General features: G+C 36.4%; 1 protein-coding gene across 1 annotated transcript; it reads right to left on the bottom strand.

The window, feature by feature from the left end:
- Window positions 1-7,064: 7,064 nt before the first annotated feature.
- Window positions 7,065-10,468, bottom strand: LOC143958037 (olfactory receptor 5AR1-like). Its single transcript, XM_077467482.1, has one exon. It carries the CDS (start codon window positions 10,360-10,362, stop codon window positions 9,418-9,420), a length of 945 nt encoding a protein of 314 aa, XP_077323608.1. The 5' UTR covers window positions 10,363-10,468; the 3' UTR covers window positions 7,065-9,417.
- Between the last annotated feature and the right edge of the window lie 2,995 nt (window positions 10,469-13,463).

Below are 13,463 nucleotides of genomic sequence, written 5' to 3' on the forward strand. Positions count from 1 at the left end.
TAAGCTGTACACTCACTACTTTATATTGCAGCAAAGTGTAATTTCTTCAGTGTTGTCACATGAAAAGATAGACTAAAATATTTACAAAAATGTGAGGGGTGCACTCACTTTTGTGAGATAATGTATATTGCCGGGATCCGACAATACAGTAAAGCCGCGAGCAGTTTTAAATAAAATGTATTTGCTTTAGAAATGCAATTTTGCTGTTATCATTGATTACACTATGTACGGCAACTATGTAAGCAGCCTTACATAGTGTGGGGCGTGGACTTAGCTTAGCGCTGGCAGGACGTCAGGGAAAAGTCCTGCCAGCAGCTTCTTTGGAGCGGTGAAGGAGCGGTGTGTTTACCGCTCCTCCACCGCTGCTCCCTATTTAAATCAATGGGGCAGCGCTGTAATACCGCCGGTGTCTTATCATATAAGGTCCCCCATCAGATAGCATCCGCTGTGTACTGAGCATGCGCAGTACACAGCAACACAGATTCCGAAAATAGCCGAGGATGAACGGCGCCTGCACACTGAGTCCAGGTTCTAGCCCCACCATCCAAGTGGACATAGAGTAGGAATAAAAAAGAGCCGAGCGCAGCAAGGCCGAGCCCGAAGCGTGACGAGCGAAGCTCGCCCGCGAGGGGCCGTCTAATTTTCACAACCCTATGTCCGCTTGGATGGTGGGGCTACCACCTCCACTCACGGTGCAGGCGCCATTCACCTTTGGAAATTTTACAAAGCTTCTTCTGCCCCATACTGTGCATGCTATATGATGGCCGGACTGAATATGCCAGAACACTGGCAAAACGCCGCCATTGCGGCGTATTGCCAGTGGTTTTAACCCTTTCTCGGGCCGCTAGAGGGGGTAAAAGTGCGAAATGCGCCGCAAATATAAAAATAGCCGCGTTTTACCGCCCGCGCTATGGGCAGTGTGGTGTGAAAGGGGTCTAACTGACAAATTAATAATAACTAACTATTAAATTATAGGTATTGGAATATCATTTCAAATTTGGTTGTTTATGACTGTAACAAATACAAATTTGTCCAAAGTTACAAATTATTCAAAATAACGAATGCCACTTTAAATGAATGGAATGCAAAATAATTTTTTTATTACTATTATTATTATTATTATTATTTATTATTATTAATTTGTTTTGTTTCATTCGTTTAAATGCGGCATTTGTTATTTTGGATAATTTGTAACTTCAGATAAATTCATATTCATTATGTTCACCAACAGCCAAATTTGAAAGGAAATTCCAATACCTATAATTTAATAGTTACTAATAGTTCTTATTATTAGTTAGTCAGTTATTATTTTGGATTCTTCAATTTTCCGATTTTTGTTTTATTTTCAGATTTTTATTTTCAAATTTTATGATTTTTCAAATTTACATATTTATGATTTTTCTAATTTACTCTTGTACGAATTAACGCATTTTCAAATTTACGAATTTTTGTTTTTGGAAAAACTTGTTTTTATTAATTCAAATATTTCCGAATTAATGAATTTGTCAAATTTCGTCGAAAAATTTATTTGGAACTAAACAAATTGCACATGTCTATTAGCTTTAATAATAAATTGCTCTACTAAAGGATTCTTTACAATGTATTATTTATCAGGCAACAGAAAACAACACATTTTTACTTAACATATTGCTAGAGGTAGAAACTAAACACATTCAATAAATTAGAAGTTTTAAAAAAAAAAGTTGGCAACTTCCTTATTTCACTCATCACAAGTTTCCTTTAAATTAAAAATACTAGGCAATGGAATATGTGTGTGGAGGAGCCAAGGAACCAAGATTTCCCATGGCCGCATTTGCCAATGTTAGACCAAACTGTCATTGAATGTATGGATTTTTTTAGTACCATAGATTGGTGCCATTCCACAAGTGTGCACAATTTTAAAGCATGACATGTTAGGTATCTATTTACTCAAACATCATCTTCCAGATTTTACAAAAAAATGTGGGTATAGATTGGGTCGGAGAGCACAACAGGGAGGTGGAGATCACTGGGGGGGCTGAAGAGCACTGGAGGAGCACTGGGGAAGAGGCAGAGGGCAGAGGGAACAGGGGAGCAGTGGAGAGCATGGGGGGAGGTGGAGAGCACAGGGGGAGGCAGAGATCACTGGGGAGCTACAGAGAGTCCTGGGGAGAGGCAGAGGGCACATAGGGGCAGCAGTGAGCATGAGGGGAGGTGGAGAGCACAGGGGGCTGGAGAGATCTGGGGAGCTGGAGAGCACTGGAGGAGATGTGGAGGGCACAGGGGGACAGCGGAGAGCATGGGGGGTGGTGGAGATCACAAGGGGATGTGGAGAGCACAGGGGGAGGTGGAGAGCAGAGGGTGGCTGGAGAGCACTGAGGAAGAGGTGAAGGGCACAGGGGTCAGCAGAGAGCACATGGGGAGGTGGAGAGCACAGGGGGAGGAGGAGAGAACTAGAGGGCTGAAGAGCACTGGGGGGACAGGAGAGCACTGGGGGAAAGACAGAGGGCACAGGGGGAGTTGGAGAGCATAGAGTGGAGGTGGAGGGCACAAGGGGGCAGTGGAGAGCATGGGGAGGTGGAGAGCACAGGGTAGAGGCAGAGAGCACTGGGGGAGAGGTGGAGGGCACAGGAGGCAGTGGAGAGCATGGGGAAGGTGGAAAGCACTGGAGAGGCTGCAGAGCATTGGGGCAGGCGGGGGGCTGCGGAGAGCACAGGGGGGGGCAGAGAGTACTAGAAGTGCTGGAGAGCATGGGGGGAGGTGGAAAGCACTGGGGGGGGTAGAGGGCACAGGGAAGGGGGGTGGCTAGAGAGCACTGGGGGGCAGCAGTTAAATTATTTTTAAAAAGAAGAAAATTAATTTCAGATTATTGTATTGATGTTCAGTAAATTTACAAGTGCATCTTATAAAGAATTGTCAACTTAAACTCCAAAACAAATGTGTTTTTGTTATAAATATTGTGTTGCCATGTGAGACAAGAAATGATGGAGAAATCTTTCTAAAAAGAGAAAGGGAAAATGATTGCTGACGGCGGATGTAATTCAATAGAGCAATTTCTCAGATTATACAACACATTCTGAGCATTTTAAAGGATTATTTTAATATATTTACTTCTATTTTTAAAAATATGTTTGCAAAAATGTATTGTTTTTTGTTGTTCACGTGTAAAATTAATATTTGAATTGACTAAATAGTTAACAAAAATGTCATTTGTATTTCAACTGAAAATAGTGCCAAAATTTGGATAAAAAAAATAATTTGGGAGAAAACACTTTTTAAAAGGTCAGTTGAATTGTTCCTAGAGAAAAAAAATATATATATTTTCTGCCCCCTGTTATCACCAAGAGCAGACCAACCATCTCAATTTTGGTGGAGATTTCCATAGAAAATATATAAAAAATAGGCAGATAAAATAGATAAAAAAAAATTTTTTCCCTCAGTTTAGGCTGATACGTATTCTTCTACATATTTTTGGTAAAAAAAATCGCAATAAGCGATTATTGATTGGTTTGTGCAAAAGTTATAGCGTTTACAAAACAGGGGATAGTTTTATGGCATTTTTATTAATAATTTTTTTTTACTAGTAATGGTGGCGATCAGCAATTTTCATTGTGACTGCGACATTGTGGCGGACACATCGGAAATTTTTTCTACACATTTTTGTCATTTATACAGCAATCAGTGCTATACAAATGCATTGATTCCTGTGTAAATGACACTGGCAGTGAAGGGGTTAACCAGTGGGTGGCAGTGTAGGGGTTAAGTGTTCCTAGGGGTGTGTTACTAACTGTTGGGGGCTGGGCTTTCATTTAGTGAACACTGATCTCTGCTCCAATCACATGGAGCAGAGATCAGCATCACTAGTTGCTAGGCAGAATGGGGAGATGCTGTTTACAACAGCATCTCTCCGTTCAGCCACCCAGTGAGACGATCGCGGGTATGCCCGTGGCGATCGAGTCCGCGGGACCCACAACCGGACTCACGGGGGTCCCGACCAGCACGGCGCGCTCGCGATGGCAGGGCGGCAAATTTAAAGGGACGTACAGGTACGCCCATTTGCCTGCCCGTGCCATTCTGCCGACGTACACCGGCGTGCGCTGGTCGGGAACCGGTTAACAAGCTTTTTCGAATATTTAGTAAATTTAAATAATACCCAAAAACTCATAAATTTGTAAATACAAAATATGTAAATTCGTAAATTCAGAAATTCTAAATTCTAAAATCTGAAAACCCAAAAATTCTAAAATCCTAAATAATTATTAGCTAAAAATAACTGAACTATTACTAACTATTAAATTATAGGTATTGGAATGTGGCTGTTAGTGAACGTAACTAATATGAATTTATTAAGTTACAAATAATCCAAAATAAAGAACGCTGTATCTAAATGAATGGAACGTAATGAATTAAAAATAATAAATAATAATAATAAAAATGTTATTATTTTTTGTATTATTATTATATATTAATAATTAATTCTATTATATTTATTTAGATGCTGCAATCCTTATTTTGGAAACATTTGTATTCGTTACATTCACTAACAGCTAAATTTGAAAGGATATTCCAATTCCTATAACTTTTTTTTTTGCTTTAATTCTTTTTTTATTAAGAAAATACATTTGTTTTCCATTCTTATGACAACATTATTTAAATAATGTACATTTCACAATACCACACAATACTACACAATGCCTATAATTTAATAGTTAGTTATTATTAGTTACTTAGTTATTATTTAGAATTTTTTCGCATTTTAATTCTTTCAAATTTTTGGATTTCCTTTCTCACGTTCGGATTTTCGAATTTATGAATTTTTCGAATTTACAAATTGCTTTGATAATCAAGTTTAGAAAAATGAAAACAAAAACACAAAAGAACAATGAGACGCAAATGAAAACAAACAAATTTTTCGGCAGTGCACATCGCCTAATCATAAGCATTACACCTAAATGAACTTTAAATGATAATAAGACTTTTTCCCCCCAGACTGTAGAACAGAGGCTTAAACAATGGATTGGCAAAGAGATATGTCACTAAAAATAGTTTGCTTGAACTGAACACATTGCTGGAGGTGTAAAAAATGTAAGAACTATAAAAGAGGAAGGACATCATAATGTGAAATGTGACGGTGGAGAGTTAATCAAACCAAAAAACTGCATTGGGTTGTGCAGATTGTGTTAGTGAGGACCAATAAAAAAATAAAAAGCTTGTTCACATGTAAAATTTATATTTGAATTGACTAAATAGTTAACAAAAATTTAATTTGTATTTCAACTGAAAATAGTGGCAAAATTAGCATAAAAAAGAATTTGGGAGAAAGCACTTATTAAAAGGGCAGTTGAATTGTTCCTAGAGAAAAATAAAAAAAAATATTTTCTGCCCCCTGTTGTCACCAAGAGCAAACCAACCATCTCAATTTTCTTGGAGATTTCCATAGAAAACATATAAAAAAAAAAAAGGCAGGTAAAATGGTTACAGAGTTATTGGGACGTTAAGTAATGCATATTGAAAATGCTTAATGTGGCCTGGGCATACAGGTGACACTGACTCTTGGCCATAAATGGGTTTAGTACAACTGCAAGTTATTGTTTGTAGACATGTGCAATTTTTTTCATCAGAATTCGTTTTTTAATGAATTTCAACAAATTCGTTAATTCTGAAATAACTGAATTAACAAAAAAACAAATTTTTTCAAATATTCGTAAATTTGAATACTACTCGAAAACTCGTAAATTCCAAAATATACGTAAATTTGGAAATTCAGAAACTCGAAATTTGAAAGTCTGAAAACCCCAAATCTCGAAAATCCTAAATAATAACTAACTAATAATAACTTAACTATTACTATTAAATTATAGGTATTGGAATTTCTTTTCAAATGTGGCTGTTAGTGAATGTACGATGTATCCAAAATAACAAATGCCATATCTAAACGAACAGAATGAATTAATAATAAAAGGTAACAATAATTTAAATAAAAACATTGTATTATTATTATTATTGATTATTAATTTGTTCCATTCCATTTCTTTAGATGCAACATTCATTATTTTGGATAATTTGTAACTTCAGATAAATTCATATTTGTTACATTCACTAACAGACAAATTTGAAAGGAAATTCCAATACCTATAATTTAATAGTTAGTTATTATTAGTGAGTTAGTTATCCTTTTGAATTTTCGCATTTTCATTCCTTTTTTCAGATTTTCAAATTTTCAAATTTACGAATGTTCGAATTTATCAAGAGAGGAGAGCAAACAAAGGGCAGGTAAAATGGTCACAGAGTTATTGGGACGTTAAGTAATGCATATTGAAAAATGCTTAATGTGGCCTGGGCATACAGGTGACACTGACTCTTGGCCATAAATGGGTGTAGTACAACTGCAAGTTATTGTTTTTAGACATGTGCTTTTCGTCAGAATTCGTTTTTTAATGAATTTCAACAAATTAGTTAATTCTGAAATACCTGAATTAACGAAAAAACACATTTTTTCAAATATTCGTAAATTTGAATACTACTCGAAAACTCGTAAATTCCAAAATATACGTAAATTTGGAAATTCAGAAACTCGAAATTTGAAAGTCTGAAAACCCAAAATCTCGAAAATCCTAAATAATAACTAACTAATAATAACTTAACTATTACTATTAAATTATAGGTATTGGAATTTCTTTTCAAATGTGGCTGTTAGTGAATGTACGATGTATCCAAAATAACAAATGCCGTATCTAAACGAACGGAATGAATTAATAATAATAAGTAACAATAATTTAAATAAAAACATTGTATTATTATTATTATTTATTATTAATTTGTTCCATTCCATTTGTTTAGATGCAACATTCATTATTTTGGATAATTTGTAACTTCAGATAAATTAATATTTGTTACATTCACTAACAGACACATTTGAAAGGAAATTCCAATACCTATAATTTAATAGTTAGTTATTATTAGTGAGTTAGTTATCCTTTTGAATTTTCGCATTTTCATTCTTTTTTTCAGATTTTCAAATTTTCAAATTTACGAATGTTCGAATTTATCAAGAGAGGAGAGCGAACAAAGGGGTGGGACTTTATATGAAGCACGTGGTTACAATAGAGTAGTTTGGTGATCATAATAGGAATTTATTGATTGCCAAAATATACAAACATGGTATAAGATGTAAAAATACATTAAAATAGTGCGTGAGTAGAACAATACATCTTGGTTATAACTTAAGTACATACAGAATGGCAGAACAATCATTTTCCAAAGAACACCAAAAACACATTTAAAGTAAAACCATAATACAAGGTAATGCCTGCAAAGCTTCAGGCCTCTTGGATCCTTATATGGGATATTAAAGGTTAGCTAACAAAGCTATCTGGGCATAGACAAATATCAAATTGTATGGCGGCTCTATGCATTTCGTGGCTAGAAGGCCACTCGTCAGGAGCCAGCACTTGATGTACCTAAAAATAAAAATATTGGTGTAAATTTGGATAGTAAAGTAGACGCACATATGGGCAGGTGTAGAACTAGACACCCCCATACCAAATGCAACTTACTGGAGTTTGTGCGATGGTGGTGTGGTGCCAAGCTAACGCTAGCCATCTAACAGTATCCCCCGCCGGGAGCCGCGGCAGGCAATCGAAGGGGGGCATCCCACGGGCCCCACTCAGGGCGGGCATGAAACCAAAAGTAACGTATGTGTAAAGTGAAAAATAAAATGGACCAGAAAATTCACAACAAGAGAGTGAATGATTGATAAGGGTGAAGAGGAAGAATCAGTGCTGGGAACTAGAAGGAGTGATAAAGACTGATGCCTAAGGAGAGATGGAGTGAGGGGGGTTGAAGAGAGCAAGTTACCACCAGTGAAGTGAGAAGGTGACGGATACCACAGGAAACAAAGGTGAAGTTAGACTGAATACCTGTAGAGATTGGGTCAGTTAATTCAGGAGGAGAGAAATCCTCAACTGTGTTGAAGCCAGTGTAGAGTGGAGCCTCGTGTGTCACAGCCCGCCCGGAAGAAGTCCATATAAACGATTTGTATAGGGATGGAAATATGTGACCTTACCGGGCCACAATTTCATTTAAAGTCCCAAGGGATGGAAGAATTGACCTTACCAGGCCATACCTTCATTTACAGTCCCTTACTCCAGTCCTCTAATAATGTTCGAATTTATGAATTTTCTAATTATTCTGAATTGACAAATTTACAAATTGTGATCATAACAAATGACCTGAAAAACGAAAAAAAAACAAACAAAGAAAAACAAAACGAATCAAACCAAAACGAAAATTTACAAACTTTTTGCCAGTGCACACATCTACTACCCACCACCCATTACACTAATGAGTCAATTGGATTTCCTTTAATCCCTTGCATTTTTCAAATTTGGCTGTTAGTGAACAACATAATGAATACAAATTTATCTGAAGTTACAAATTATCCAAAATAACGAATGCCATCTCTAAATAAATGGAATGTAACAAATTAATAATAATAAATAACAAAAATTATATTTTTTTTATTATTTTTATTATTACTATATATTAATATTTAATTATGTTATATTTGTTTAGATGTGGCATTCGTTATTTCGGATAAATTTGTATTCCTTACATTCACTAACAGCCAAATTTAAAAGGAAATTCCAATACCTATAATTTAATAGTTAATAATTATTAGTTAGTTAGTTATTATTTCAAATTTTCGGATTTTCGTTCTTTAGAATTTTTAGATTTTGTTTCTCATGTTCGGATTTTCAAATTTTTGGATTTTCGAATTTATGGATGTTCTCATTTCTGAATTGCGATCATAATGAATGAATCGAAAAAAGAAAAAAAAAAAAAACAAGAAAAAAGAGACGAAAATGAACACATTTTTCGGCAGTGCACATGCCTAATTATAAGCATTAGATTAAAAATAACTTTTATTTATAATAAGATCTTTTCTCCCAGATTGTAGAACAGAGGGTTAAATAATGGATTAGTGAATGGGATATGTCACTAATAATAGTTTGCTTGAATTGAACACATTGCTGGAGGTGTAAAAAAATGTAAGAACTATAAAAGAGGAAGGACATCATAATATGAAATGTGTCGGTGGAGAGTTAATCAAACTAAAACAGCATTTTTTTCATATTATTCTCTTTTTTGTTGGCTTTTAGAAAAATAAAAAAAACAGATAAGTGTGCATGAAACTGTATGACATTTAAAACCAACCCTTATATGTCCATAGAAAACAAGTAAAAAATGTTTGGAATGTAAAATAGTCACAGAGTTATTATGAAGTTAAGTGATGTATATTGAATTTTCTAACTGTGGCCTGGACATCCAGGTAACACTGACCCTTGGCCATAAAAGCGTTAAGTACAACTGCAAGTGACTTTTATGGAAGGCATTACTAACATTTTTAGTCAACTAGAGATACAAAAGTGTCAATGGTCACATATTTGTTTTCAGATTTGACTTTAAGCGATAAAAAGACCTCATAAGTGCCTCCATAATGTCCTTGTTCCTCAGGCTGTAGATCAGAGGATTCAGCAATGGGGTAATGAGGGCAGATATGACTGAAATCAGCTTGTTTAAACTGAACATATTTCTGGAGGAGGGAATAAAGTAAATAAAAATTATGGAGCCAAAAAAGATGAAGACCACGGTGAGGTGTGACGTGCAGGTGGAGAAGGCCTTCATCTTTCCAGTCTTGCTACGGATTCTAAGGCTGGTCCTGAAAATATAGACATAGGGAATAAAGGTCCAAAGAAAGGCTGCCAATCCAAGAGTACCACTTAATAAAAATATGGCCACCATATCTATGAAGGTGTCAGTACATGTAATTTGATATAAGTGTGGAAGATCACAGAAGAAGCTGTGGATGGAAGCTGTTCTGCAGAAGGACAACCTGAGCAAAAATAAAGTATAAACCAAAGAGACAGAACATGATGCAAACCAGGACAGAGACACCATGCGAGCGCAGACCTTCCAAGACATAACTAGTTTGTAATGTAGGGGGTGGCAGATGGCCATGTAGCGGTCGAAGGACATAGCCGAGAGTAAGAAAATTTCTGAGCCAGCAAAGGCGAGGTAGAAAAAGGTTTGGGCTATACAGGCAGGAACAGATATTGAACGTCTTTTTGTGAACAAATCGAAGAGCATCCTTGGTGCCGTCGCTGATGAATAGCACAAGTCCAGAAATGCCAGGCTGGCAAGAAAAAAATACATTGGGTTGTGCAGATTGCGGTCAGTGAGGACCAAGAAAAAAATAAGAAGGTTTGAGATCACAGTCATCAGATAGATGAGAAGGAAGAACACAAAAAGTACATTCATGGTCTGTGGATCGTCTGATAGACCCACAAGAATAAAATACTTAATCTCTGTCACATTATTCATATTATTATTATTTTTTTGTCTGTATAAAAGTATTTTAATTGAACAGGAATACAATTATCTTTCTGGGGAATTATTCAAAGGAAAACAGATACGGTCTGCCTACACATTATACAAGAAGACATTTGTACCACCTAGAGTTTTATTCTTATATAAGATGTTGGCAGTCCTGAGGGGCCGTCTGCAGGAACGCAAAGCTGAAAGTCTCATTAAAGGTCTCTTAAGATATTATTTATAACACCTTTGTGACTTGAGAGTCATTTCAATATAATTTGGTACAATTATAAACATTTGAATTGTAAATAAAATCCACTGAAATTGTTTTAATCTTTTTTTCACACCTTTTTAAGTTCAATATTTCTTTATTAAGTATTTTTAATCCAATACAAAACTGTGTGCCTAAAGAGGCCAATAAGGACAGATGAGGTAGTGTCAAGTACATGAGACTAAACTGAACAAAAGAGTAGAAGAAAGAAAACAAAAGATATAGAAACACACACACATATATATATATATATATATATATATATATATATATATATATATATATATATATTCATAGAAAGATAGATAGATATATTTTGCATTCTCATTTCATTTTTTCATTCTTTCATTTTCCATTACCTTTTGATTTACTATTTTTTGCTTCCTATCAACACAATTTTTTGGGTAGTTGTTATCATTTATTTCTCCAAGTTTATTCATGATTTTTATTTTCTATTTCTATTTCCGTTTAGTATATATTTTTTTATAAACATTTTAAATATATATTTTTCATACTATATGGATTTATAATTTTTGGTATTTATATTTTATATTTTTATATTTTTTTTATATATTATATTTATTTTGGCATGCTACATGAGATGCCAATATTTAAATTGTCTGTGTATGCCACGTTTATACCATGAGAGCCACCCGGCAATCTTTTAGATTTTTTTTTTTCGGATTTATTCTATATGATTGCCAGTGACTTCTGTCGCAATTCACATAAGGCTGCATGTCATTACAGCTGTGGTTTCAATCAATCATGGCCACTAGGGATGAGTCGAACATCCCCCCCCCCCCCCCCGTTCTGTTCACAGGAGAAGATGAGAACAGGAAAAAAATCTGTGTGACTACCAGTTTATGGGACACGAACATGAAAAACCAAAAGGGCTCATTTTAAAGGCTTATATGCAAGTTATTGCCAGAAAAAGTGTTTGGGGGCCCAGGTCCTGCCCCAGGGGACATGTATCAATGCAAAAAAAGTTTTAAAAAACAGCTGTTTTTCAGGAGCAGTGATTTTAATGCTTAAAGTGAAACAATAAAAATTAAATAATCTATTAAATATTGTGCCTGGGGGTCCCCTTAGTCTGCCTGTAACGTAGACTAACACAGACTAACTTACTAAAGTAACGCATCTTTGCCATGTTCGTAACAGTACCACAGCAAAATTACATTTCTAAAGGAAAAAATGTCATTTAAAACTGCTTGCGGCTGTAATGTATTGTCGGATCCCAGCAATATAGATCAAAATCATTGAAAAAAACATTGTGGGCCACCCCCAGTCCATAACAGGCCCTTCAGGTCTGGCATGGATATCAAGGGGATAATTTTTTCCTTTAGAAATTGGATTTTGTTGCTCTCATTCATTACACTATGTATGGCCGCTATTTAAGCAGCCTTACATATTTTGGGGTGTGGACTTAGCCCTCTGCCTTTGGCCAATTTTGGCTCTCTCAGCAGATCATGCTGTGATTGGCCAAAGCATGCAAATTAGGTGCATGCTTTGGCCAATCATAGGACGCCAATGCAACGGGCAAACACCAGATGTTCGAGTCGAACGTAAGTCGAGCTCATCCCTAATGGCCACCAGTGTTTGTTTTTCTCTGTTGCCAGGCAACCGCATAGTATAAAGACTGTGAGGTGTAGTTAGATGGCACTTCTCCTGATGATGTAATGCTGATGAAACGCATAGGGTAGAGCTTGTAACGGTATCACGTCACTGCCAGTTTTGCAGACTCTGGCCCATGGAATGCAGGGTGTCCCAGACATTTTGTTGATTAGATTGATTACATTGGTCTGACTCTCCAGTACTATTGTGTGCAGTTTTTGGTATTTTAGTGAGTTTCTGTGGCTCTGGGATTCCTCCAACAAGAGGGAGAGACATGTGGTGAGAACTTGGAAATAAGCTGGGAAGCTAGAGGAAAATTTAGTAAATGTCATTTTGTTTTTAAGGGCATTGTAAATCAGTGGAGTGTCCTTTATATTGTTTGTGATTGCTCTATAACAGAGAGCAATGTGCCAAGGAAGAGCAATGGAAGTGGATGGGTTTCTCTTCAGAAAGTGAGCAATCTGAAGAAATTCATAGTGATCTAGAGTGTGTGCACCAAATTCCATTTGCAAGGATCTGAAGGTTTTGAGAGATGGACCTATCATAAGATCTTTTGCAATGAGGATACCTGTCAGAGAACGGTTCTTAGAAGGATTGGCACACATGAAAATGCCCTGCAAAATCGAAGGTTGGCACATTGAAATTAGCCAATGGCACATAGAAACTTGATGGTATTTGGCAGGACTATTACTTTTCACTAAGACTTAAAGCGATTGTAAAGTTTGAGTTTTTTTCTCTATAAAAATAGCAAACATGTTATACTTACCTGCTCTGTGCAGTTGTTTTGCACAGAGCAGCAGATATCCTCCTCTTCTCATGTCCTTCTTCAGCTCTCCTGGCACCTCCCTCCTGTCGAGTGCCCCCATAGAAAGCAGCTTGCTATGGGGGCACCTGAGCCGAGCTGCAGGTCTGTGTGTCCCTGCAGACACAGAGCCCCAGTTAAACCCCGCCCCCTCTCTCTCCTGATTGGTTAACTGACTTTGATTGACGGGATGGGCGAGGCACACATGGACATTGCTGGATAGAGATGGGGCTCAGGTAAGTATTAGGGTGGCTGAGGGGGTCTTGCTGTACACAGAAGGCATTTTATTCTAATGCATAGAATTCACCTTCTGCCTTTACAACAACTTTAAATTAGAAGCCCAGTCAAAACCTAACCAGACATTTACTCAAGTACCATGCTACGAAAGAAACACCAATGTGGGTGGCAATAGAATCTGTCGATTGC

Source organism: Lithobates pipiens, unplaced genomic scaffold (genome assembly GCF_037356315.1).
Source record: "Lithobates pipiens isolate NorthernLeopardFrog02 unplaced genomic scaffold, aLitPip1_a1.2 Scaffold_56, whole genome shotgun sequence".
NCBI lineage: Eukaryota > Metazoa > Chordata > Amphibia > Anura > Ranidae > Lithobates > Lithobates pipiens.

Coding starts and splice junctions, on each gene's coding strand:
- LOC143958037 (XM_077467482.1), bottom strand. CDS start 10,362: ATGAATAATGTGACAGAGATTAAGTATTTTATTCTTGTGGGTCTATCA.